Below are 26,712 nucleotides of genomic sequence, written 5' to 3' on the forward strand. Positions count from 1 at the left end.
GTAGTCAGCTCTCCGTCGATAACTAAAATGATATATATTTCCATTCGTCCAGTCGTTAATAAAACAAGTTTCCCGCTGTTTTATCCACCATTTTAGGAGTCTTTAACTTGATCCCGTCAAACCAAGTTTCAGAGATGGGCTCTGTATTCTAGGGTATTATAGATGTCACTATAATCTGTTGTAATAACATATAGATACGTATATACTGATCGTTTGCAATTACATTACGATCCAGGGTCCCAACTGATTCAAGATTTAGCTGATGACCCTGATGTAGCTAGTACTAAACGAAACGTCGCGCGGTGTGGATCTTAAAATATTTGTTGTAAAAATTATTTGTTTTGTTTTTTTACAGGTTTTTGGTGTAATCCTTAAATCAAGGTACTATAATTCTTCTTTTCTATTTGCCTATATACAATTATGTTCAAATTTTCAGTGATGTATATCAGGACCATATTATTGAAAGATCAATGTCAATTTGCAATAATTTAGCAACGTTACTGAAACCTCTTAGTTAGATTAACGCTGTTAGAGATAAAGTATCAATTCAGCTTGAAAATATTTTTCCTCTGAGCAACGCAGTTTTATTTAAATCTTATAAAATTACTAATTACAATAAAAAAATTGTTTTTTTGTTACCATTTCTCGGTTTCTTTTACTTATGTATTGTTTTCAGTTTTAATTATGCGCTATATTTACAAATGCTTTCGTATGGTTCCGCTACTTAAATCGCACCAACGACAGTAAACACTAAAAGCGCGATGGAAAGGAATTAACATATCGATAATTATGTAGTTATTTGACGACTGACACAGGGAGAAACGAACAATGATTTATTTCCTCTCTCTGGTATTGCTAAAGCTCTATATCTTTTCGATTAATAAGTGAAATCAGCTTATTAATTTGTGCGTTTGTTAAAATAGTAGAAGCAATAAAAGTGATATATACAGGGTGTCCCACGAACGATGGCCACGTCAATACCATCGGATAGGGGACAAAAGTCTAAGTAAAAAAGTTGTAAAAACTTTTTTCCTAGCACCCTTAGTTAAAAAGCTACTTGCAATTAAAAATTATATACATATGGAGAGACAGGGATCCGGAGTTATCTTTTTGCTCTTCTCTGTCTGACAGAGGAAAAATCCACAATAAAATAACTGAATTAACTAAAATTATTCTACTCGCAATTATGATAGTAATTATGTTGTAGAATACATTAAACCTTATTAGCTTCCAGCTACAGAAATGGGTTAAAGTAACCCAGCATTTTTAATTTAAAGTCTTTTTTTCGTTCAATCCTCTTTAATACATCTCATTAGGTGCCCATTTTATTAGAGTGTTTTCATCCAACTCTAATACTTTCCTATCGTATGGCGTGCATATTAATACAAAACGACATTAATGTTGGCGAATTCTATCAAGATTTGTATAAGTATATATATATGTAACTGGTAATTTTCTTGATATACTAGGCTGAACCTGCAGATGTAAACTCATAACTTGAATACAGCGTTGTATTTTAGTTGAGAGTTAATATACAATATTATATGAAGTGTTTAATTTTAATCCATCTATTTCTCTATATCAAAAATTAATTAGTACTAACTTTATTATACTTAATGCACGATGTTATATATACAACATGCTAGAATTAGACAATGTTAGGCAATGATGAGCTAACCCACATTTTTCGAAATAATACTTTATGCAACTGTATATATTCGCTGCTTCTTACCCCACAATGAGCAAAAAATTTTCAAAATTTAGTTAAATGGCTGTACCATCTGCTAACAAATTAGTCAAACAACAATCACGTTAACACAGATAGATCGATCAACTATGTAGTTATAAGTATCTCAAAACAATACAATCGTAGCTTGACTCATTATTGCGTAACACTATATCCAAGTATTAAATAGACTCACTTATACGTATACAAACTTATCATTATCTAACAAAGAAGTTTAATCTTATAGTAGTTTATTTCCTTTCGTAGAAGATGACTACATATAAATTAATTTATTTCAATGCCACTGGCCTTGGTGAGACGATTAGATTCCTGCTTCATCATGCTGGAATCAAATTCGAGGATGAAAGAATTGAGATGGAGGATTGGCCAAAACATAAATCTAGTAAGTTAAATTACCGTAATTAATATTTTATTAACCTATATATATATATATATATATATATATATATATAATGGTCATACGAAGAAATAAAACGTAATGATCATGCGTGATATAGTATACCCCAAAACTTATGAAAAGCGCACAGTTGCCATTTGCCTTCTTATTTTTGTATCATCGGTTAAAGTTTCTAACTAATAGAATTAAGTTTTAAGTATCTTGTTTATACAATGAAAAAGTTGTTTTTTCTTATTTGAATGTTAACATTTTAAAAAAGTGCGAAGAAGGAATGTTTAAAGAACATTGATCTTTTTTACAAAAATAATACAAAAATTTTAATTTGTGATAAAGATAGAAAAATGTAGAGGTGTACTCTCAAAATGGTATACTTATGAAAAAATACTTTTGAAATAACATATGTTTGAAAGAAAACTATTTTTAGTTTTTTTTATGTATTCGAAGCTATATAATAATATTAATAAAACTCAATAAAATCAAAGAGGTGTATATCTTAATGAGGCGATACGTAGGAATTTTTAAATGTGTAGACTAGGCATACTGTGTGTGCTTGGATTCGGGAGGAAAATTATTGCGCCCGAATGAAGGTTAAGCGATAAAAAGATATGGATAAATAGAAATTCTATATTTTCAATATATCTCACACGTATTTGTTCTTATAACTAATAGATATGCCATTGGGTCAGGTGCCGGTGCTAGAAATAAACGGTAGGAAGTATTATCAATCCAAGGCTATTTCTCGCTACATATCGAAGAAATGTAACCTGTATGGTTCTGATGACCTTGAAGCCCTCGAAATTGATATTGCCATTGACAGCATTGATGATTTTCGCCAATGTAATATAATAGATAATAAGTATTATTTATGCAAGTCTTAATAACTATGGGAATTAATAAGAAAATCTATATCTTTATAGTTTTGACCCAGTACTACTGGCATAAAGATCCAGTAGAAAAAGAAAGATTGAAGCAAATTGCTATGGAAAAACTTCCATTTTATTTGGGAAAGTTTGAAACTCAGGTCAAAGAGAATGGAGGATATTTTGTCAGGAATAAAGTAAATGAAATATAATTTTATTATATTGTAGGCAAATGTTTATTATTAAAAGCATGAGTAATTTTCGAATCATCTCTTTTTTAGTTATCTTATGCTGATTTTCTATATGCTGGTTTGCATGACCTCTTGACACATATTTTGGGTAGAGAGCTGAATCAAGATCATCCAGAATTGAAGAAACTTACAGACAAAGTTATGAACCTACCGAATGTTAAAGCTTACATTGATACTCGTCCAAAAACCAATTTTTAAAGTAAATATAAAAATTATTAATTGCTTTATTTCGTGCATATCACAGTACTTTTCTAATTTGGCTATTAATTTTATGTAACAGAATTATTATTATTTGAAAGCATATTTAATCAAAATAAAGATTACATTAAAATAAAGATATATATATATATATATATTTATAAATTATTCATACTTCTGCGTGGAAAATTTCTAGTATCGCTAATACTAGAAGTGAATATGTCTTATACTTATGACTACAGACTTCAATAAAGGAGTTAGATCAATTGCTAAATAAATGTCATTGGATTTGATTGAAGGCAAGTCATCATTTGCAAGTTGAATTCACGTGGAAGGGACCAAAATTAATCGTAACACGTGTCAAATATAACATTCAAATTTATAGCATCAATCATTGATGAGACTTAAATTGGTTATTACCTTCTTTCATCACCGTCAGATATGGTATAAGTTGCCATGCTGAGCCACTATTATTATAAATGACAAAATAACTTGCTTGTACTTATTAGTAAACATTTAATTTGTTTTTTATAACTAAACTGAAACTGCTCAGTTACTCTTGTGTAAATGATGTTATTCAATAAATTATTGAAATGGCATTTATTTTAGTAAATTTTTTATACTGACCGAGTTTTATATATGAGATTATATCGATGAAATTTGATCGTACAATGTTTTGGAAAACGGTTGATGTGAATCATAACGTGTTGTTTGATTTTGAAAAGTTCACATGCTTCTTGCATTAGCAACAATTCTTTATGTATATATATATATATATATAATATATGATATACATGATTCATATTAATTGACTAAATATTAAAATGTTACAAAAATTAACATTATTTTGTAGAAAAAGTGTATTATTTTTAATATTTAAAAAGAAATGATATTTTCTTAACAGGGTCCGTCAGATAAAACGTGTCAACGTCTGATAGTGCCAAAAACGCAATGTCGGATAATAAACATGTTATTGCATGGTCGAGATGAAAAGAGAGAGACAATTGAGTGAATCATAGTCTCTTTTTTTCACTGATAAATGAATTTAGTTAGGGGGGGGGGGGGCGAGATAATAGAAATGAGAAAGAAAAACAGCGAGTCATTCGACCGTCCTTTTATTTCTATCTTTGACCAATAACATTTATTGTCTGTCATTGGGATTTTGGCACTTCTTGACGTTGGGGCATCTTATCTGACGAACTCTGTATGATATTTACCTAAAAATATCTTCAACCATTTGTATATATCTGTACATTATGGCAATAGTTAGTATTAGACAATTGGAACATACATGATGCTGAATGTAACAGATTGGAAAAGTGGTCCTATATTTCTCTTTTACACCTACAGATTAATTAAACCATTATATCACAAACAATAGGTTTGCATCTTAGACATACGCGGTATATATTACTATTTTTAAAAAATTTTTTAAAAATCAACAGGTTAAATTTTACATAAAAGAAAATTCTTCACATTATTATATTTGATTCGGGTCCCCTTTATATTCTTTGTAAAAGTGTATGGGTGTTACCTAAGCACTGTCGTTGCTTTTTACACCCATACGTTCTTAAAAAGAATGTACACGAAGTCAAGCTGCAGATATTAGCGGTTTGGCTTCAATTAGCTTAATAAGAAACTACAGACCATGTAGTTGGTCTAGATCTACTACAGTAATTTTTTTTTTTTTTTTTTTTTATGTCTATGCCATGCTACAATCCATGTACGGATCAATCTTTGGTTACTCTACCAGATTCTCCTGCATGTGGTTCCTTACAGATTTGCGTCATAGTATCTCTTGAATTCCTTCCAAAATCGGCCTTTCTAAATTAGTGCCATATATATTTTACCTACTCTATTATATTTAGAGATGACATTAATATTTCATGTGTTGAATAAAAATATTTTATTTTACATTTTTTACATCTTAATATTTTTCTTTCCATATATATATATGATTATAAAACAAATTAGATAGATTTAAGTGAGTAAAACCTTAATAGAAAATTAACGTTTAATCACCATGAATGGAATTGAAACTGGTTGATTTGTTTTAACTATATTTCTTAATAATTTCAGTATCTTAATGAAAAATGAATTACAATATAATTAGGCGAATAAATTTTCTCATAATTTATTTTATAGGCTCTTCGCATAATTTACGTATATTTTCCTTAAAATTGAAACAATAATTTATTTCGATATAAAACTAATTTCACAGCTTAAAATAGCTTTCAATTTTTTGGGAACAGAATCGCAGAGTCAGATATCAATTATCAATTTATTGATAAAAGTTGTTAAAATAATTGGTTAGATGCGTTAGCACTTAATTAATTTTACTTTTCAATATAAACACTTGTCTTATAAAATAGCTATTAATGCACACTGTGAGTGTGAAGGTATACTTTACGTCAATTGTTTGAACTAAAGAAAGAAGATCTCGAATTTCCTTGATAAGGGAGGTATTTTGAAAAAAATAATTCTGTTATTATTTCGATAAAATAAATCTGTATATTATGATTATAAAAAAACAAAATAAAAATATTTTGTTTATACAAAAATTCGAAAATAAAATACCTTTTCTTTCAAAATGTATAATATCAGCAACGTTATATTTTTATGATTAGATATGATTGTATTTTCGCTATAATTTAGTTTGGCATTTATTTCAAAAAGAGTATGCGTATTGAGATGGGAAGTATACCAGGGTGAAAAATTTGGAATGGATTATGGTTTAAATATGGGAAGAACCATGGGAGTCTGGCATTACCCATAGTTTAGCCCACACATATATGGATTATAGTATGATGTAGAGATATATTAAGTGACATTCACGTTTAAATATGTTAGATGCTAGAAATATTCCACACGCTAACATCACTTTCAGAAATAAAACTTATCAAGTTTTACAATATCTATAAGTTAATATGTTGTTACGATGATAAGAATGCTCTATACTCTTATCTACTCGATGTACTATATAATTAAAGTGGTAAAGTTGAATCATCGTTTTCAACTTTGTTTTCTGATTTAATTACATAATGTTGCTTAACAAGGAAAAATTATTGATATTTCACAGGAATATATATTACAAATAGTAATAATTCATATCGACAGTCTAAAAGTTAATATTATACGAAAAGACATAAGCAAGTATTCTAAAAGTTTGTTCTTATGCTGAATATTTTCATTATTCATTTACAAAAATAAATAATTGAAATTAGCATGTACATATTAACGACTTAATTGACAGATGTGCCTCGTATATCAATTAAATTTCTTTATTTACAATAAATAGATCACTTAAATACAGAAGAAAAATCATAATATTTTTATTCTCAGTTTTATTTATTATCAACGAATGTATCGCTGATTATAGAATATATAATGAACTGGTATAAGTTCCTTCTATATGTATATGTGTAATAGTATATCTCTAATCAATTATCAACGATTTATTAATTCGACGATAATTAGTGTTACTTCTCTTATTCACAGTTAATTTGAGCCTGTATCGGCTGTTTGAAATATAAAAAATAGAACACTGCTGGGAAATAATAATAAGCATAAAATTTCATTACACTTAATCACAATTTTGGTCTCACTGAGCTTTTTGAAAGTTAAATTTCACAATCAACATTGTTAGCTGCTACTGAGATTCGTCAGATTTTCAAAGGTAAGTCGCGTTTTCCTTGACAGGTAAATTTTTGACTTCGTATCAAGTAACCAAATCGAAATTCAATTCGCCCATATATTGGGCTAGCTCTATTTGGGTAAATTCTGTCTCATCGAGATCCTGCAGACTCGAATTGCTGATGGTATTTGCACTATCGATGCTTGGCTGGCTTCGGAACCGTGGAGTTATCGCAGTGGCGACCTCCGATGTGAATTGTGGCTCGATTATAGCCCGATGCTGCTTTGCAAATAAACCTTTCGTGCCAAATCTTAGCCTTTCCGCTAATAATCCTGCTAAAAAAGTCTTTTATTTACATAATTTTTATACATATCCAGCAAAAACTTAAATATAAATTTGCAGATTGCATGCAATTACAGATTTTATTCTTGTCCAATGAATGTTTCCATTAAATCGTGCTAGAGAGTGTTTTGTTTTAATAAACGAATTTAACTTGAAGTTTGTATTTTTTCTGAATATTGAGTCTGGAAGATCGTGAATATAAATACAGAATTAAGAAATTCTATGAATAAAAATGAATTCTTTTAGCGAACAGACAACTCACCTAAGGATATTGGTTTTGAAGGACCAGATATCCTAAGCAAGCATTCACTGACACAAGCAGCAGCGCTATTATTGTTCCCTTCGTTGAGACCTTTACTAATGGACATCATGGCAGTCGTTTGACTAGAATTCGACGATCCTCTGGAGAAAGTCTTTCCGTATTCCCTGCAATTATTAGAGACAACAGTATTACTGGCTTTCAGCTGGCTGTTATCCTTCTTGTTGCAGAAATGATCGTCTAGCTCAGTCGAATTTGGAATTTGATTGCCCCTCATCAAAGTCTTCTGGTTCTCATCGCTGTAGGAAATCGAAGCCGAATTTTGCCTGTCATCAGCTCGACGAGTCGAGCGTTGACAGCGAGACAGACTACTGTAAGTTGGCCTCCTTGGACTTAATTTGTGAGACGACAACCTCCTACCACAATGCTTCGACAGCATAGACTACGAAATAAATGTTAAATTCATTTATCAATATATTTTCTACGACTTTTAAATACAAAATTAAAATAAGGAAAGTTTAAATGCTATTCGCAGGAGCTTACTTTGAAAGCTTCCCTGAACTTGTTCGACATAATGTTGTACAGTAGAGGGTTAATGGTTGTGGAAAGGTAGTAAAACACACCCGAAACGTATGTCAGAATGGTGTAAACGATGACCAGAACGTGGTGTGGCTTTTTTTCGCTACCTTGAGCGTAAACCGCAAGAAGCCTCTGCGCGTGAAACGGAGCCCAGCATATGAAGAAAGCCACCACTACCGCAACTGCAACAATTGCATATTTCTTGAAAATACGAACATTCCACCATCCCTTGAAAATAGAACACTGTATTGGAAATATATTTAAAACTACAAAAGCCATGTATTTTCTTTTTCCCTGATAAATTTCTAAGCAAATATATTTCATATTAATAATTTTTATCTTAATCCTTTTAGGTTGACAAAAGTAAATTAAATATATGTATATTCATAGCTTAAAATTTCATCTCTTCTTCGCCAACGATTTCTGAGCTCACGGATTTTATCTGTTCGTGGAGTGTAAATTAATCAGCACTGCTCTGTCTCTCTTTTATGTTTCTTTCAAGATATTACGCTTATCAATAAAGTGCTCGTGTAATTAATGCGTTGTCATCGCGTCAGTTGAAAACCTCTGTAAAAATATTTTTATCATACAATGATAATTTTATTAAAATGTCAAAACAACGGAGCTTTGGAATAAAAGGTTTACACCTTCATTTTTGCTTTAAACTAATGCATAAGCAAATTTGACAAATTTACGTATTCCTTTATTATTATAATCATGCTATACTCTTTGAAACAAAAAAATCTATAAATATAAACATCGAGATTAGAATGATATAAATAACTCTTCATTTTTAGTTCCGCCCGTCTTTCACGTTTTTTTAAGAAAAGAACTCTGAATGCCCCTGTAGCTATCATGTCCAAAAATAGAACTCCACATTTCTTCCGTTAAATTGTGTCGTTTCCTTTCAATTCGCACCTTTTTCAGTTGGAAACCATTTTTATTGAATCACCCTTAAGGATATCAATTTTTATCCCGACTGCTCGTATTTTCTTTTGCTCTAAAAGTGTGCAGTGACTTTTTCGTGATGATGATGAGAGAAGAATAAGAGAAATAATGATTGATCAATTCTTTTGAAGAATAAATCATTTCAATAATTTACTGGGTCGATCCTATCCTTAATAATCCGCAACTATTCGCAATAAATTATAATAATAAAATATAAAAGCGAATTTTATTGAATGTTTTTCGGTTACTTATTTCCAATATTTGACCGCATTAGAGGTATAGTTATGGCCGTGCCAAAGCATTAATGGTAATAAGTGGTTAATACTGCCAAGTGATAAATGATGTTTTATTGGGAAGATATTTTTTTTTAGATGAACCGTAACACGTGGGCGGTCCACTATAGGCTGGAATTTTACGTATATATATATGTGTATATCTGCTTTTGGCACGAGTCGAATGTAGAAAATACAATCGTTCCAGATGTTAATCTTGCAAAAATAGTCAAGTAAAGAATATTATAAAGCCACAGGATTTTATGGGTTCTTAGACGAATAGGGCTTTAAACCTTTACATCAGTAGCTATACATTATATGATGTCGACAATTACGATTCACATTTCTTGTATATCTACGTTTCAGTAGCAAATTTATGATACACAGACTGACATTTCTCCACTCGAATTTGTTTTATTTGTCAATTCACTTCCGGTCTTAAATTTTCTAATATACTATAAACGCATGCACACAGTACTGGTATATTTTAAAGGATTAAAGTGACGATAGGAAAATTCAATATTTCTCAAGCGGACAAAAAACTGCAACAGCATCGAATTAAATCGGTCAGATGTTTCGTCGACCATACGCGTCGATCGTATATGAAACTGACAAGTTTTTGTACGAATTTTTGAAGAATACTTGAAAGAGTTTATTTATTGTTGATGGACCTCTTGACGTTGAAGAACTTGGTTGACTAACTCGTTTGGAAGGATAATAATGCGACTGGATTCTTATAATTTTGTTCATACTTACAAACACCCTCCCATCATCCCCCTCTCTTTTAATGGTGCTTGTCTGGAATAGGATATCGAAAGAAGCAAAGTGTCGATACTGGAGCTCTAAAGTAAATTCTACGTTAACTTCTCCAGGAGAACGTGTTCAATGGCCTTGGATAGGACTTATTGTCCTACATAGAGATTATTGGCCAGCGTCCAACCGTGCTTCTTCAGCCGGAAGACAGGTCCATTCAAGATTTAATTTTATTGCGATATCTCAACATTACACCTAATTGCTTGTTTCAATTTTTCTCTAATTTCGTGTTTGTCGTATTTTCATTCAATTTCTTGCACAATTCTCTCTCAAGCTACAAAGCTAAACAGACTAAATTTATTAACCATTGCAAGAACTTTATTTTTACAAACAAAGAAATCAAAAAATATTTACGTGTGCGGATCTGCACATAATTTAGGTTCAGGCAAGGAAACATAATTTGTATGAAGGCATTTTGTTGTATATTTATAATTTTTCCGCTATGTATATTTTCATGCATGTAGTTGCTGCTCATACCTTCATGGCGACTATGTTGCATTAGGTATCTTTTGCAAACAATAGCAATATTTCATAGGACTTTATGATCCGACTAACCTGTCAGAATTAAAAATAAATTGATTGCGCTATTTTAGACTCAAGGCTAGTCAACGAACGAGGGTATAGATTTCCGGAAAAATCCTCTTACATCTATTTTTTATCTTGCACGTCAAAATCTAGGTTAATACGACCATGTTGCGATATGTGAAATAATCCAATCGTAAGCCTTTAAGACGCACTCGGGTTGAAGAATCGACCGAGGAAACTCTTTTACGACTCACCGTTTTACTAACTGTGTGGCGCAACTCACTTTTCATGTTATGTTTTATTCCTGTCAACAGAATCAAAAAGGTCCGATGCTATGAGGCTTTCCTGAAGCTTGACAAAACAAAATATTTACCTCTGCAAAAATACATTCGCTATAAATCACGTTTGTTAGATTAAAGAATTAAAAAAAAAGATTTATATACTATCGTATAGGAAAATATTTGGAAAAAATAATTAAAAGGTGAAAATCTCGTTGGACGGGACAGATAAAACACGAAAGCTTAAAATATGGCATGACGTTTATAAAGAGCGTTCAATCAAGATCAATATAGGTACTGTACATCGCACAGATATAGTTTTCTCGACAGAAAATGAGTTGCGTCTTGCATTTTCAAGAAGCTATTTCTTGCCTCGCTACATGTCTGTTTTGTTGTATTATATACACAAAGCTAAATTTCATCAATAAATGTATTTTACGCTAAAATTTAGAAGTCTTGTTAAAAACTGAACTTTCCCACTTGCAGAAATCCAATCCCGCATACAAATCTCCAAGGAAGCTTATAACGAATGCAAGGCAAGGGGTAGTTTGCAACATTTATACATGTATTAGCTGGTTCAGAGATTGGAACTTTATACGTTATATCGAAGAAAATCGAAAGGAGCAAAACAAATCCAATTTGCACGTGCTCCGAGACTTTCATTTGCATTTTCGGCCAATTTTTCGTTCAGGGACAAAACTTCGATCCAATTCTCCGGATTCCAGCATCTGGAAACACGTAGGATCGGTTAAAAAATTTACAATATCAAACCTCAAGGAAAGTACGTTTTTTCTAAAGCATTAAATTAAAAAAAAAATACCGGAGAAATATTATAAATATTTTTAATCAATTCTCTTATTTAAATTTTTGCTAGACATTGAATTTATAGCTACGAATGGAAACGTAATATTACAAGTTTTACAGTAAAATTTTCTGTTGACATTATTCGCGTTGTCCTGTCAAATTTAGCACAAGAGTTTTAGTCCATTTTTATAAGTAAAATGTTTTTTCAGAGCTGGAACGAGGATTGGGATAACGCTTGTGAGATAACAGATGACAAAAAATAAAGCCTTTATCATTTATTAGTTTTGTCACTTATAGCTAAACGCTAGCCGAGAAAAAAAGAGCCTACTTGACTTGCATAAGTCGTAAATTGTAAAAACAAAATTCTAGAAAAATATTCCATAATCGCAACGGCCATTTATCTTTCGGAGTCCTTTAACTACGCAAATAATGAGAAAAAATAATTATTAAGAAAATGAACTCGATGGAACGCGTTACTCAGTTGTGGATCGAGATAATGGAGAAAATTAAATTAATAAATTTTACTCTTTTTTCTCGTATGATTCATCCGATTGCTTTCAAGTTTATTAACTTAAATCGCTTTGGTTAGAAGGATTATTTAACAGGGAATATAAAATCTGTGGACTTGATTTATTGTTCTTAGCCTAGTATTGTAATCTACGCGAGATGAAGTCGTAATGTAATGTGAAACTTATCAAAGATAAATCTTTCATTCTGAAAACGGTCGTTTACCCGTTACTATGAAACAATCGATAAGCTGGCAATTTTCTGCTACAAAAGAGCAGCAGCGTGAAATATCTGTTGTGGTTTGGAGGATTTATTGCCTATATCGTGGACAATGTGATTTTATCTATTTTTATCATTGACAGCTTTCTCGGCCAAAGTTCCCAAGCTGATTTTCATCTTTTATACAATCCGGGCACGAAACGATTGACCGAAAATACCCGACTAACGATAAGGGAATAGGAGAAAACCAGAACGGAAGATTTCATCGACATCCGCACCATTGTATGGACTAGGCTATCTTCTATTCGTGCCAGGCGTTCCTTCTGAATTAAATTCCAATTCTTTTGTTTGACTTGAATAACCTGGTTAATTGACGATAACCGACGAACGACGAAACGAATTGAAAAACAGTCAAGCTATACATAAATTAAGCGAGGTATTTGAAAAGGAACTGAGTGCGTAGGTGACTATAGAATTTTACGAATGAGTTAAGCATAATTTTTAAATACTATTTTGGGACATGATCTGTAACATCGATCAGAATTCGTTAATCTTTATGATGCTTCGATTCTTTTTATTCCGTGTTATTATTCCAAGGCTTTTGATTAATTTTAGAGTAAAAATTCATTTTACGGCAAATTACAGGATATTTTTCGGATGAGGAATTCCGAGCAGAACTTCAGAGTAGAGAATATGCTGTGGAATTATAATAGCTCAAATGCTACTGTGGCATCCTACTAAAGTTGAGCAGTTCATAAAATGGAATACTTTGTTACTGTTCGTAACACTCTGTGCAACCCCGGGGTTCTTTTCCAGTTTTTCATTGACGACTCTCTTCCTGTCCTTTCATCCAAAGAATATTTTAAAATATTGCTAATTAGTCTTCTTCAATCTACGGATTGATTCAATTAAGAATATTGATTTTTTTACAGTCATGTACCTTTCATTCAGCACAAATTCACATCTTCTCTTTTTCGACCTATACTTAAATATCTAAATAATCGAAAAGACCAGCTGGTATAAATTAAACGAAATTTCGTATATTTCCTTATTTAATGTCAAGTGAGAAAGCTTTTATAAATAATTATAATTGCAGAATCTTCTTGAGAGAAAAGAATTTGTGGTATTTTGCTGTCGTTAATATTTGTGGGGGTAAGATAATTTGTTGCGCTATACCATAATTCCAAATAATCCAATCTTGCCAGCCAGTATTTTCGCAAGAAATCCCCGTAAGTAAGAAAGTGGAGTCACGAGATTCACGCTGTCGCCATAAAGAACGAACATTGGACATTCTACCACAGCCTTTTAGAGATGTTCTACAAGGCTTTGACTTTTTCAGTCTTAGGGGGTACGTCAGGCTGATCGACATGAAAAGTATCACCGTACGAATTGGCTTTGATTTTTGATGAAACTTCGCGGAGAGTAATCACAAAGGAATAAGCTTTATTAACATCGTAAAAGCAACTTGCCATTTTCAAGTCTGTATTTTGATGTCATTTAACGAACGAATGGCTTTTATGAAAGTGCCTTTGATAACTTTTCTGAGATTGTTAACTCGCGTTCAATTTGTCAACTCGATAGACTCTTAGCAAATATCTAAAGATTCACAAGCAGATTTTTCATGATACAAGAAAAAAATTGCTATCCGAACCTTACGTCGTTCGCCAAATGAAAATCGTGTACAAAGTATAAAGTTTTATAGCACACGTAAGATAGAACGACTAGAATTCAATAGCTGAAACGTCAATCATAGAATGGAAACCAATTGGGGTTGCGCAACGAGAATGTTCTACTTCTATCCGATGGAAGATCTCAAAAAATATGGAAGGATCTTTCTTATGGTAAGAGGGAAATATATCGCTATCATATTCCTATATCGCTTGCAAAATGAGAATGATATACAAACTATTAAGTCTCCTGTTGTCACGCATGTATATCTCAAAATAAACCTGAACAACACGAATGCCCTAGCTGAAATGTCGATGAAACTATATAGAAAAATCAATTTGGGTTGCGTAACAATATAGTTACCGCGCTGTAATCGTTATTACGCTCATGTGCTTGAAATTTATAAATAGGCAAAGCTTTATCTGATAAATTTTGGACCTAGTCCATGCTTTTACTGATTTATTCATCAAATAAAATGAGAGAAACCTTTTTGGGGATGACGTGGTGCGCGAAATTGACGAGGAAGCATCTCGAATAAATTCTTTAATGGGCATGAACACGAAAATAATTTTTTATCACGATAACGAGGAGGGAGAAAGAAAAGTACCAAGATACAATTTAATGGAAGCTATTATTGCAATCGCAAAGTCCGATTACATCCGGACTGAATAGAGTAAATTACGGTGGGAATTAATAAAGAATACTATTCAAATTGCGTTGCAAGAATCTGCAGGTATACTTTTGGTGAAGGTGAACGATGTACCATTATGGGAGGGATTACCATTAAAAACATCTGGTTAAAGTATAGTTAAGTCAAATTGACGCCTTGCATTGGAAAACTTGGATGAGCGTGTTTGATGAGGATCAGTGCTAAATCGATCCACATTTTTCGTGCTTTCTTAAAAAGCCTCGAAAACGGCCGTAGACATTAATAAGGATATCGAACGAAGCTTTGAAGATTTTCACGTTAAAAGCTAGTCTTCGGCAGTCGCAGTGTCAAGTCTTTGTAATCTTATTTAAGGATCATGAGAATCGAACCCTTTTACTCCTAATGGAAGGATATATCCTGAAAAGGTCTCTGGGACCTAAGTACTTCCTGGCTAATGTAATTGATCGAAGGAACTTTATATTTGTTAAAGATATATATTAGTTGAATATAGATAATATGCTTATCATATATATATATATATATATATATATATATATATATATAGCACTGTATGTCGTTCCTGGATGAAATCGCACTGATCCCCAAATGGAGAAAAGATGTCCAAGGGAGAATGGGAGGGGAGCATATCTCCAAGCCCGGATATTTTCAGTTTCTTTATCTGTTTAAAGCGCGTGTTATAGTCGTGGTTTCGCGTGGGTTCACGGTAAAACCGAAACGTTCTCGTGCTTTTGATATTCCACCAAAAAGTATCATGCATGGTCACTCGACTATATTGGATGGAAAAATATACAGTGTGTCTATTGTAACAGCAAATTGTAAAGTCCAGAGTAAAATCGTCATTGCACCGATTTCCAATTAATTCCAATCGAATGTAATTTAACTGTAACAGCAGCTTCGAAAAATCTCTTATTTATTGCGTTACGACGCTTAATTAATTTATTGTTAGAGCTCTCTAGAGCCGAAACTAAATAATTATGTTTACGATACGACCATTCTATTTGACCGGATTGCATTAGTTCTCCATTTATACAATTATCAGTGGAACACTATGAAATTCCTCGCTTCCATCTCAACAATGCTTGGTATCGATTGTCCTAGCAGTCACGCGAACCTATCGCAAAGAATTTCTTGCTAAAGGAATTGGACGATCTTTTCTCGACGGATGCTCCATCACAATATGCCTTATAAGTGCTGGTCAGTCTATCAATCAAAACTTTCGCGAAGAATCGAAACCTTCGTGATGAATTGCAATTGATCTTTGGAATTTACTTCGATAAAGATATTAATGTCGTTTCAATGTTTTTTTGTCAAAATATCCAATTGCCTTTAGAGTTGCGTTTAGTTGATTTATTTAATATTGTACAGTATCACGAAAGAGCAATCAATCAGGAAATCAGATTGAACTAATAATCTGATTTGAAAGAAAGTTGAAATGGTTTGAACCTATCAGCAATATGGCTTGTAAAAATATCAGGTGTTTAGCTTTAAGCTCTTCCGTGTTATCGCACCACGTGCTTCATTAGGAATTCGATTTGGATTTGATCTTCAAGGATTCGAACCAGTCATGTATACCAGCAAACGTTTGAAAGAAAATGTGCAGGATACACTTTATTCTATTTTCATTCTCTTTATACTGATCAGATGAGTATTCATAGTATACAAATGAAAAAGGTATGTACAGTATCTTTGTAAATTAATAATAATCACTTAATATACATTCACAATAACTCCAAGTGACAATGGCATGTAACCAAATTGATTAATAATTTGTTCCAGTTTCATTCGAATGCAAGAAATCAATTTAAATTTAAAATCTGCAGGATATTGACAAATGTGGGAATCCCAACAGTGACTCATTGCTTACAAATGGAAAAAGTTTGAAGATAAACGTGGTGGCTAGTGCAGTGAAATGGAAAAAATCTTCCAAGAATATCAGAAAATCGGGGATTTGAAAGCTATAAACCTTAAGATAACATCAGTCTATTGTGGGTGAACGATGACTAAATTATGAGACAATGCTGGTGTCATTGAATTTGACCTTGGGCAGGTCAACTGGTGGATGGAACCGGTTCGCATTGAAAGAGCGTATAGTGAAAAATGCGAAGAGCCTTGATATGCTGTTTGTAACATTATTGCTGGTGCATTTTTAACAAAATCTCTAAATAAGAACGTGTAATTTATTCATTAAAGAAATACGAAAAGAGGTTTAACCCGATTCACAAATTAGGCAAAAAACTGTTAAAAACTTAACAAAAATATAGCAGAAATTGCAATTTCAAAGAGTGTGAATAAAACAACTCGTAAAGTAGTAAATAAATTTAAATATTTAGTTAAATTGTATGCGACGAAGGGGCTTGGTAATTCCCAATCTGATTTTGATATCATGACAGACATTTCGTATGCAACACGAGCAATGCTTAATCCAATGACATTCCCAAGTACATAAATCATCGTTGGGGTTGAGCGTTGATGATATTTGCGAATTGCATAAATCAGTCCATTAGGCGTGCCGATCAAATTTACCGCGCAGGGAGTACCAAAAGATGCAGCTACAACTATCTCAAACATATAGCATTTTACCAAATATCAGTTCCTCCTAAATATTTCAATTATTTCAAAATCAAAATCAATCACACAATTTTTTTTATCAACTGCATCTGTTGCCGTTCATCGCCTTTTATTCTCTAATCTATATAGTTATATAAAACATTGATACCTATAGATATGCACCTTCCGCAAATTTGTTGTCCAACCTATATATGCTTATACTCTAAAACAAAGCTCTGATTTAATCGGATTGAGAGAATCGAATTAGCTTTTGTGCATGCATTGGTGAGGGATGTGCAATTGAATAGAAAGATGAGATTTAGTTAATATTTGTTACTCACTGCTCTTGCTGTAATCATGTGCTAATTATATTATTATACTCACCAAGCATGCGAATGACGTTTCTCTGTGCAGCTGTTTTGCTTCTGCCACTGTCGCTATGGTTAAGATTGACTGGCAGATGGTTTCGTTTAGCAGCAGTTGTCAGTGTGCGAGACTTTCTCAATTTAATCGCAATAAGAATGTACAAGACTGTGATGACTGTCATTGGTAGCACGAAAAATAACATTGTCGAGATCTCGAATGCATGATCGATCAGGTTTCCTTTCATGGAGCACCTCGCACTCTCCAAAATGATCGTGCCATTTCTATGGTAGTCGTAAATAACACCGAATTGGATGGCCTGCGGTACCGCTAGGCAGAGTGCCAGTAGCCAGATCACCACAATGAATTTGACAGCTCGCGACAGCTTCGACATTGTGTGCGAAATAAACGGGTGACAGATTGCCACGTACCTGGAAAGATTTTTTTTTCTGCATTAGAAACCAGTGATGCATCGCATGCTTCTGCTCGCAACAGTGAGAATGAAAAAGAAGTTTAGAAAACTAATTGGATTTGGCGAAACAAATGCACTGACGAATATCATGCTATTATCTGTTTGAGTACTTTGAGAATACTTTAAGCTGCCGCAAGCGTTTTCAGATTAAGCTGGCGCAAAAGTTCCTTTGTTGTGTAGTTTCGCAGTAGTTAAAATTAGTTTCACTCGTTTAAAATGACGCTTGTCTTTGTCAGCGGTCGGTATATCCGTAACACAGCAGGAATAATATAATAATCCGTACGAGAAAATTTTTGGTAAATGTAAACCTACTGCTTGCAAAACCAGCAAAATTTTAGCATATACCAATAAAATAAACTGGTGAATAGCCAAAAGGAAAGTTATAATGGCAGATAATCCTAATTAAGTTTAGACAAATTTTCAACTGTGATAAATAGTTTGGGCAACAAACCTTTCCACGGTGAAAGCTGTAATTGTGAGAACTGTGGCGTTGGCAGAAATTTCCGCCGCAAAACTGGATATAATGCAAAAGGCTTCACCGAAAACGTAAGGAAAATGTGACCAGATGTAGTACATTTCAGGTGGCAGGCCGGAAATGAGCAGCAAGAGATCTGACACGGCCAAACTGAACAAATAATAATTAGTCGCTGTGTGCATCGATTTGTTCCTAGCGATGACCACGCAGGTGGAAATGTTTCCTATAACACCAGTGAAGAAAATAGTCACATAGATAATGGTAATCGGCAAAACTACGTATAAAGAGTCCCTTCTGGACAAGGAATCTTCGTTTTGTAGGAATTCCACGATTGCACTCGAGAAATTCTCATATCTCGGCGAAGAAACGATCAAATTATCCTGGATCGTTCGGTCCAGGTGACCCAGCGGCATCTTTCCATTCGCTGCGGGCCTGAAAATCAGTCTTTGACTCGCAAGACTGTCCGTAGCATTTTTCACTGTATTCGCGATCATCTTGAGCTATCCCTTACTCCTATATCGCTCTGTGTACTATGTTTTCGACGAGCTGACTAGATGGCCGTAAATATTGGCTGCACTTTCTTATTATTCTCTTGCTGACCTCTCTCCCTCTTCTTCCCTCCTTTTCATCTTATGATTATCGCTTTGCGATTACTAATATATATATATATATATAATGATATAGCTTTCTGTTCGATAAAAAAAGCATCAGTTTAATAATAATTGACTAGCATTAATAGTCTTGGAAAACCTGAAGAAATGAGTATTTTTATTGTGGTGGATTGAGTTTAATCGCATGTTAGAAATTAAAGGGAAGATTCATGTTTGTTTGACCGCATTTGCAGGGGAGTTGCGTCGCTCTTCTTATCTGTTTCCGCTTTCCTGCAGATCAAGCGATATTCTTTCCGGACCATCTGACTTTCTCCCCTTTTCCACGTCTTATCGAAAAGATTCTTGATTAGTTTCGGAACATTTTCACCCTTTAGATTGATCCTAATATTTTCAACGTTGTTGCCATTTTTTCTGCCGTTACCCTTAGACCTTTCGCTATCCGATTAGTCCTTAGTCAATTGCCACTGTTCAAAGGTCGTCTTTAAGTCGTTCAATCAAGCAGGATGAATGCTCTTCAGCAATGGTCACTTTCTTATCTCGCTACAAGCATCTTTCTTTTCCTGAAATTTCAAAAATCTCTTCATTTATCCACGTGAAGTCGAATAACCCAGATATTTTATCTTAAAATTTTTTAAACAATGAAAATAGAGCAATTTCTTTATAATTTATCGTTTCAAATAAGGTTTAATCCCATTTTAGACGATTTGGACATTTGAATGTTTTTGCAAATTGGCTAGTCAATAACAATTCTATTTCTCTCCAATGATTATTTGGCAAAGAATCGATCAGTTGTTTATTTACATTCATCGACCCTCGCTGTCGTGGCAGTTTTAAAAAGAGTCTATTTAGTAGAGATTCCATCCAAAAAAGTTCAAAGTTTATTATTAGAGGCAAAACGGGTCTACGATGACAACGCTACGCTCCCTCCCTCCCTCCATCTCTCTCTCTCTCTCTCTCTCTGTTCCACTATTCACGATTTAATTTCATACAAACGTGACAAAACACTGACGCGTGACGCTACAGTGAAAAACAATTATTTTTGTACCACTCGTAAGCTTGCAAGCTCCACGCTTATCTTTTTAAATAAATCAGTCTTTATGATCTCTTGAATAAACTCGACAAAGTCATAAATTTCTCTCCGACAAATTACATCTATATATACACATTTCCATAATCCGTTAAAATTGAACCTTTCGCGAAAGATTGACACGTTCAATATCCTGCTTACTCTTTACTGATCCATTATAGCCGATCTCAACCTGAAAATCTTTTTCACTAATATTTTCGACGAGGAAATTGAAAATTTCCGCGTATTTCAACAAACTGTTGATAAAAAAAATTGTTTGTTTTTGCAATTAGTACTGTTTAGCAGATCTTGAAGCAAGGAAATAAATTGAGCAGATATATGTACACGTGTTGTATACATTTGAAAGTGTAGCCAGCCCACGGAGGGCTTTTAAAGTTTCGCTGCTTGCAGTTCAATTTAATCGAGTGTAAACTAGTAATATCTGACGGTCCGAAGCGGCTCGGCGCAGCGTTTCTATATATTTGCAAATTTATCGAGTTGCAAATTATTTTACGGTTTATTTATATCCTCGTTTACCCGAATTCTCTATAACGAATATCGTTGTTTTGTAGTTTTGTGACGTTTGAAAGCGGACACGTCTACATATACCCGATCACGTAACTTTCCTCGTGTTTTGATTACAATAAAGACTACGGGGACAGAGAGGGGATTTCATTTAAATGCGAAAAAAGCTGTTACGTGTAAAAATTCGCCACGGGGACAATCCGTCAAAAATTAAAATGTAAAACTGTTTGTATAGAATTGTAAATTTGTATTTTGGAAAACTGCGTTGAATTAAAAATTGAATCATCATTGTACAGAGGGTCGGTTTTTCCATTTAATAAATCAACATTTGCTCGCGGGAGAGTGTTTACAGGAGCCAGCTTATGAAATGTTGTTTTATCAACTTTTGCAAAGTCCAATATACCTATATTCGTTCTATATAGTTATTATCCGGAAAGATGGGTATAATTTGATAGGGCGATTAATGGACAAAGTAGTATTACACAAAGTTTGACAAGCCCTAATTTAGTAGCCCGAACTAAACTTTTATAATAGTTGCTAGGCTCACCAATGTCACAAGGTCATTGCTGGCCAGATCTGGTCCCACATTCCGATTGCATAGACTCACAAACATTTGCACGATCAAAGATTCTCCAGTTTTATCGTAAGCATTCGATTGAGCAGCCTGGAAACTTTGCCAAAAACTCAGTTTGCTCATACCCACTGCACTTTTTTAAACCGTATAGCGTTCGTGAGAAAAATCGGGTTAAAAAAATTCACTTTCACTTCACTTCACCTTAAGAGTTCCAGTGTGTGACTTTTCGCCAACACATGAATCGTTCTTTCGTAAGATATAATCAGTAAATATCCCTTAAACTTCTTTTCGTCAAAACATATAATCCAATGTTGAAAACCTGCGTTCACCTATTAATCACTGTAATTCTCCTCCTTTACCATTAACAAATTTGTTTTTCATATTTGAACTATTTTATTGATAATTATAATGGCTATCACTTTCCACTGCTGATATTTTGTTTCTAATTAAGGTAATTTCAATTTATATTGTTATTTCTCGTGATTGTTTATCGAAGAGTAGTTTTACTACATTTTATGCAGTTTTCTTCAATTTTCATATATATTATCCAAGAAACTTCACCAAGCGAATTAAGACCCACCGGGTCTCTCGGAAGGTTTTCACGGTTATTTTAGATGATTTTGGATGTGGGAGTTCCAAATGGGATGCCCAAGAATGGGGTACCGTTGGTATCTGATACGGGCGGGGGCCTTGCACAGTGTGAGCCGGCAAGAGAGTGCCACGAGCTCCGAAAGCCCACGTGAAATTAAGCAGCTCTCACAATCATTTCTCCTCACCGCGCAAATTGCCTCGCGCATCTACGAAAATAAAACAACAAGTTATTAGTTGTTGCAATTTTATTTGTATTGTTACTATTATAGCTGTGTGCTGATCTTTCATTTCAAGAATTATCCGCTCTTCCGTTCATCTGACCACTTTATCTTAATTTTTAAACGTCGCCAAAATAAAACTATCGCACCTTTCAGATTTGATTTATCTTCATTTCACAATTTTTTATAAGAATTTCGTAATTATTTCATAGAGCAAATTAAACTTTATCTCAGGATAGGTCTAATTCAAGACAGATCTCGAAAATGTTTTCTGTGAAATGAAGAAATTCGAAAATTTGTCAGGCTTCATAAAACTAATTGCCTGTGATATGGGGCCGTTCTAATAATAATAACGAAGACAGCTTATAATGACAGTATCGCTGCTCGTAATGGAACATAAAGACGAGTTCTTTATTGTAGGTGCTTCTACTATTGGTACAATATATGAACCCGCGGCAAATCTTAGCGTTCATCCGTACACCACTGTATTTTCTCCAATAAGAAATTCAATCAATAAATATAATTGCAGTGTTATTTTTTAATGCAATAAATACTTTTTGAATTTTCTCAAAGTCCATTCGCTTCCTTCCGACATACAGACTATAAAAATCTCGTAATGTGATTTTGAATGGACTATTATAAAATTGTTGATTGTTACACAAATTCAATCGTTCTATGATTTTATATATAATTTTATCTATTTCTGCAAGAGTTCTGACTATTTTTAGAGAAATTTCGACAGAGAAAAAAAAAACTACTAAAATATACAGATCAATGAACAAACAAACCTATACGAAGGTCAAAGTAATAACAGATGAAATTGGTAGACATTAATTCATCGAATAAGGGTTCAAGTGGATTCGGTGGTTTAATGAGCCGACCTTGTCGTACTTCAGCATCAAAACTAAAACGAACTTCGCTTAACACGAAATAATATATTCACAACGATTGTTTAATTAACCCCTCTTAAACCCTAATTTGGTCAAGTAAATTCCAGTCCATTTTTTCGAAACAAAATTTTCCAAATGAATTCTTATAATTGCGTGTCTATGGAATTTGTCATTGACCTGGTACAGGTCGAATAATGAAAAATTAATTATAGAAATCAATCGAATGTTAGATCTTTACGCTTTATCAGTTCGAGAGTTACGTGTAAAATTTTAATCCTCTTATATTTAACGAAAAGAGTAATTATTCCAATTACGGTACTACGATTTATCAAATAAATTGAGCAATGTGGATTCTCTAGTAGTAGCTTAAAATAGTGTTTGTCGTCCTTAAACTATTTTGTTTGGCCATTGGTTTAGGGCATTCTGGAGGAGGCAAACATTTCTTCGTCTAGAGTGGTTACATTGCAATTTGTCATGTTAAAAGGGGAGAATCGTCATGTGAAGGTAGGAGTCAAAAATAGAATTCCCTTTAATAAAAACTTTGAGCTATTTCTTCGACGTTTCCCAATCGATAACTATAATGAGTTTCGTTTTACCTGTTGCGCGCTAACTTGTACGCGTTCATATATTCACTCTCTGTCATCTATCCTGTCGAACTTTATCTCGAAAAGGCAATTACGTTTAAGAAATATAGCAGTTTACACGTAAATATTTGGCTTCCAAAGTGAGATATTCCTCGATATAGTATAAAACGAAATTCATTCTGATTTTCGCTAACTAGGTCAATGCTTTTATTTTCCTCTCAATTTGAATTTCTTGATTTCTATCACCGAGGACACTGAATTTTCGGTGGAAAGAATCCATTGTTGATACCTTCCAAAAAAGCCTTTAGAAATAAAAATCCATGATAACGATTCCAGTAGATTTGAACAAAACTATTGTCACATATTGGACACGAGGCGTCAGATAAAAGCAATGCAATATATATATATATATATATATATATAGACGAGAAGCTAATCCTATACTACCTGAGTAAGGAATTGTTTACCATCTCGCAGCACCGAGAACAATGGAGCTAATTATATCTAATTACCGGATCAGAAAGGTCTCTTCTTTTAATCCGAAAGAAAACTATTTCTACACTTATTCGTACTGTTTGTTCACTCGAGTATTATTGCACGTGACGCTTTTGTTACGCGTTGACAGTGCAATGGGAAGCCGAAGAATAAGAGAAAATTCTGTGTTGGAGAGAGATGGGTTGATAAGAGAAGAGAGAAGACGAGGGGGTGAGGGAGAAAAAGGGAGTGGGGAGGGGATGAGAGAGAGAGAGAGAGAGAGAGATCGAGGCTGAAAATGCGCGTCACGCGTCCAGCAGCTCCGGCTGTGAAAGACGCCGGCCGCGATTTGACGCGCGATTTCAGTTGAGTCAGTTCAGCCAGTGTTCGGTTCACTCACTCTCCGCCAAGTCTCTTTCCAGTTCCGAATCCAACAGTAACAAATTCCGTCGCTCGCGCCAGCGCATCCCCACCTTCGCCTTCACCTTCCATCCAGACTCTCTTCTCTTCATCCTCTGCACCACCCCAAACCCAACCCCTCTTGTCAACCAACTATTATTCGTCACCCGCAACTCTATTATACCTTAATGTTCAACGTATATGATCTATATAGAAATTTTATCATCTCTTTTTTCTCCTTTATAATTTCATCTCAGCAAATGTATGCAGGTATAATAATTAATCACCATTTCGTTTAATAGACCAGCTCACCTATAACTTTTCAATTTTAATTTAAGAAATATTTTCCACACATTGTCTCTTCTGCTCTTTCCTCTTACTTTCAAGATCTGTCTGTCTCATACCCCTTTCCAGTTTTTAATTTTAAAATTCCATTTGCTTTATTCTGCTCTTTCTTTTTCTTCACATACTTCCTAGACCTTGTTAAGATGGCTCCACTTTGATTCAAACTCCACTCATTTTTCCCTCATATTCTTTTTTCTTTCAATCAATTTGGTTAAATTTTTATATTAGATTATTTCTCTTTTTCGAATGTCTCTCTCTTTTTTCCTTTCCTATCACTGCCTGTGCATTTACATTCTCAAAATCTTTTATAGTTTCTTGAATATTCTCCTTCGAAATGTAGTCTTTAATCGATTTATATCCAATAAGATATTTTATCAAAATTCGTGAAAACTGGTGCAAATATGGTCGTACTTGTAGGTCGAGTCATTTTTCTTATCATTTACTATTGCTATTACACGTTACAGATTATCAAGTTTCAAGCTTCTTGAGTCTTCTCATCTAGAAGGTATAGTGCTTTTAAGCGAAATCCATCCAAACACTTTATTGAAAATCCTTGAAGACTGGGGAAGTTTTAATAACAGTCTGTAGTTTGGGAAAAAACGAGTGCACGGTTTAGAAGCAGTACATAAGATAAGTCTCGAGTGCTTCATTCGATCCCATTGTACATTCTTTGCACTAGGAAGATCCTTATACTTCTTTATTTCGCGCTTGATTAGTCTTCTTGAGATTCTTCTGAGCGTAACTCTTCATCAGTGACTTTACATTACATTTGTTTCTGTCTTTATCGCTCGGCTTCTTCAACTACGCCATAAAATCCTTTCTGTGCCGCATACACCTAAAAACTTCCCTTCCCTCTAAATATCCGTATATCGTGCATTTCAAGGTTGCAAGTAAACTCGGCAATTATGAATTTTCATTTTAATTAAAATATTTAATAAAACTAATCACATTGTAAAACTTTTTTCATCGATATATGGTGTTAACTGAAACAGGTCTACGTATGTATAATAAGTATAGGTTGAAATTCTGATAACTATAATTAATATTAATTCTCTCTCTTACACACGCACACACACACACACACACACACATCCGGATTCTAAAGATTATAGAGAAAAATATATTATTTAAATAGCGAAGGACTCTATAGAACCTCCGTGCGCAACATGTGTAAACGTGAAATGGCAAAGAGTCAATTTTATGCATTTATTTACGACTATACGCACTCGTGGGTTACATGATTCTGACTTTTGGTGAATTTTATTAATGTCCGGCTCCATCGCTCTCACCACAAAACGATGCAAATTTGCTAAATTTCGGTTGGCCAAAGTGTAGCCCACAAATCCTGATTTATGTTATGCGTTATACTACTACTATTATCTGCACTTGTGCCATCGTAAGTTGTCCAATACCTATACACCAGTTTAATTATATCAAATATCAATCCATTGAGATTTTTCATTCATTTACACAGTGAGAGGTTTATTTAATTTAACGTCTGAAATTTAAAATTTAAATTCGATAAAATATTCCAGAATGAACCTTGAAACTTTTATTACTTGAAATTGTTGAGTTCTGCAAAATTTGTTATATTATAATACCAATGA

At 33.5% G+C, this 26,712-nt stretch overlaps 2 protein-coding genes across 7 annotated transcripts; one reads left to right on the forward strand and one right to left on the reverse strand.

Moving 5' to 3' along the window:
* Positions 1-223: 223 nt before the first annotated feature.
* Positions 224-8,060, forward strand: LOC136785035 (glutathione S-transferase-like). Of its 3 annotated transcripts, none has more exons than XM_066746042.1 (6): positions 224-381; positions 1,994-2,129; positions 2,814-2,981; positions 3,062-3,201; positions 3,286-3,454; positions 7,919-8,060. In XM_066746042.1, exons 2-5 carry the CDS (start codon positions 1,997-1,999, stop codon positions 3,451-3,453), a joined length of 609 nt encoding a protein of 202 aa, XP_066602139.1. In that variant the 5' UTR covers positions 224-381; positions 1,994-1,996; the 3' UTR covers position 3,454; positions 7,919-8,060. The 3 variants fall into 3 exon arrangements, with proteins under 3 accessions (XP_066602139.1, XP_066602143.1, XP_066602130.1); XM_066746046.1 differs by lacking the exon at positions 7,919-8,060 and adding an exon at positions 3,536-5,369; XM_066746033.1 differs by lacking the exon at positions 7,919-8,060 and having other exon boundaries at positions 3,286-5,369.
* Positions 6,952-24,758, reverse strand: LOC136784935 (pyrokinin-1 receptor-like). Of its 4 annotated transcripts, none has more exons than XM_066745917.1 (7): positions 24,400-24,758; positions 21,578-22,401; positions 18,805-19,999; positions 17,903-18,312; positions 8,232-8,449; positions 7,692-8,130; positions 6,952-7,419 (listed from the first exon to the last, which is right to left on the reverse strand). In XM_066745917.1, the coding sequence occupies exons 3-7, from the start codon at positions 19,320-19,322 to the stop codon at positions 7,172-7,174; spliced, it is 1,833 nt and encodes a 610-aa protein (XP_066602014.1). In that variant the 5' UTR covers positions 19,323-19,999; positions 21,578-22,401; positions 24,400-24,758; the 3' UTR covers positions 6,952-7,171. The 4 variants fall into 4 exon arrangements, with proteins under 4 accessions (XP_066602014.1, XP_066601997.1, XP_066602011.1 ...); XM_066745900.1 differs by having other exon boundaries at positions 6,952-7,422; positions 24,400-24,756; XM_066745914.1 differs by having other exon boundaries at positions 6,952-7,422; positions 24,355-24,756.
* Between the last annotated feature and the right edge of the window lie 1,954 nt (positions 24,759-26,712).

The sequence above is a fragment of the Prorops nasuta genome, unplaced genomic scaffold, assembly GCF_024137725.1.
Source record: "Prorops nasuta isolate Cenicafe-Biocafe unplaced genomic scaffold, Cenicafe_Pnas_1.2 PNAS00003, whole genome shotgun sequence".
NCBI classification, from domain to species: domain Eukaryota; kingdom Metazoa; phylum Arthropoda; class Insecta; order Hymenoptera; family Bethylidae; genus Prorops; species Prorops nasuta.

Coding starts and splice junctions, on each gene's coding strand:
- LOC136785035 (XM_066746042.1), top strand. CDS start 1,997: ATGACTACATATAAATTAATTTATTTCAATGCCACTGGCCTTGGTGAG. Junction 2,130..2,813: donor TTGGCCAAAACATAAATCTA/GTAAGTTAAATT, acceptor TATAACTAATAG/ATATGCCATTGGGTCAGGTG. Junction 2,982..3,061: donor CATTGATGATTTTCGCCAAT/GTAATATAATAG, acceptor ATATCTTTATAG/TTTTGACCCAGTACTACTGG.
- LOC136784935 (XM_066745900.1), bottom strand. CDS start 19,322: ATGATCGCGAATACAGTGAAAAATGCTACGGACAGTCTTGCGAGTCAA. Junction 8,450..17,902: donor AAACGTCATTCGCATGCTTG/GTGAGTATAATA, acceptor CAATTGTTGCAG/TTGCGGTAGTGGTGGCTTTC. Junction 7,423..7,691: donor TTCAAAACCAATATCCTTAG/GTGAGTTGTCTG, acceptor AGACTTTTTTAG/CAGGATTATTAGCGGAAAGG.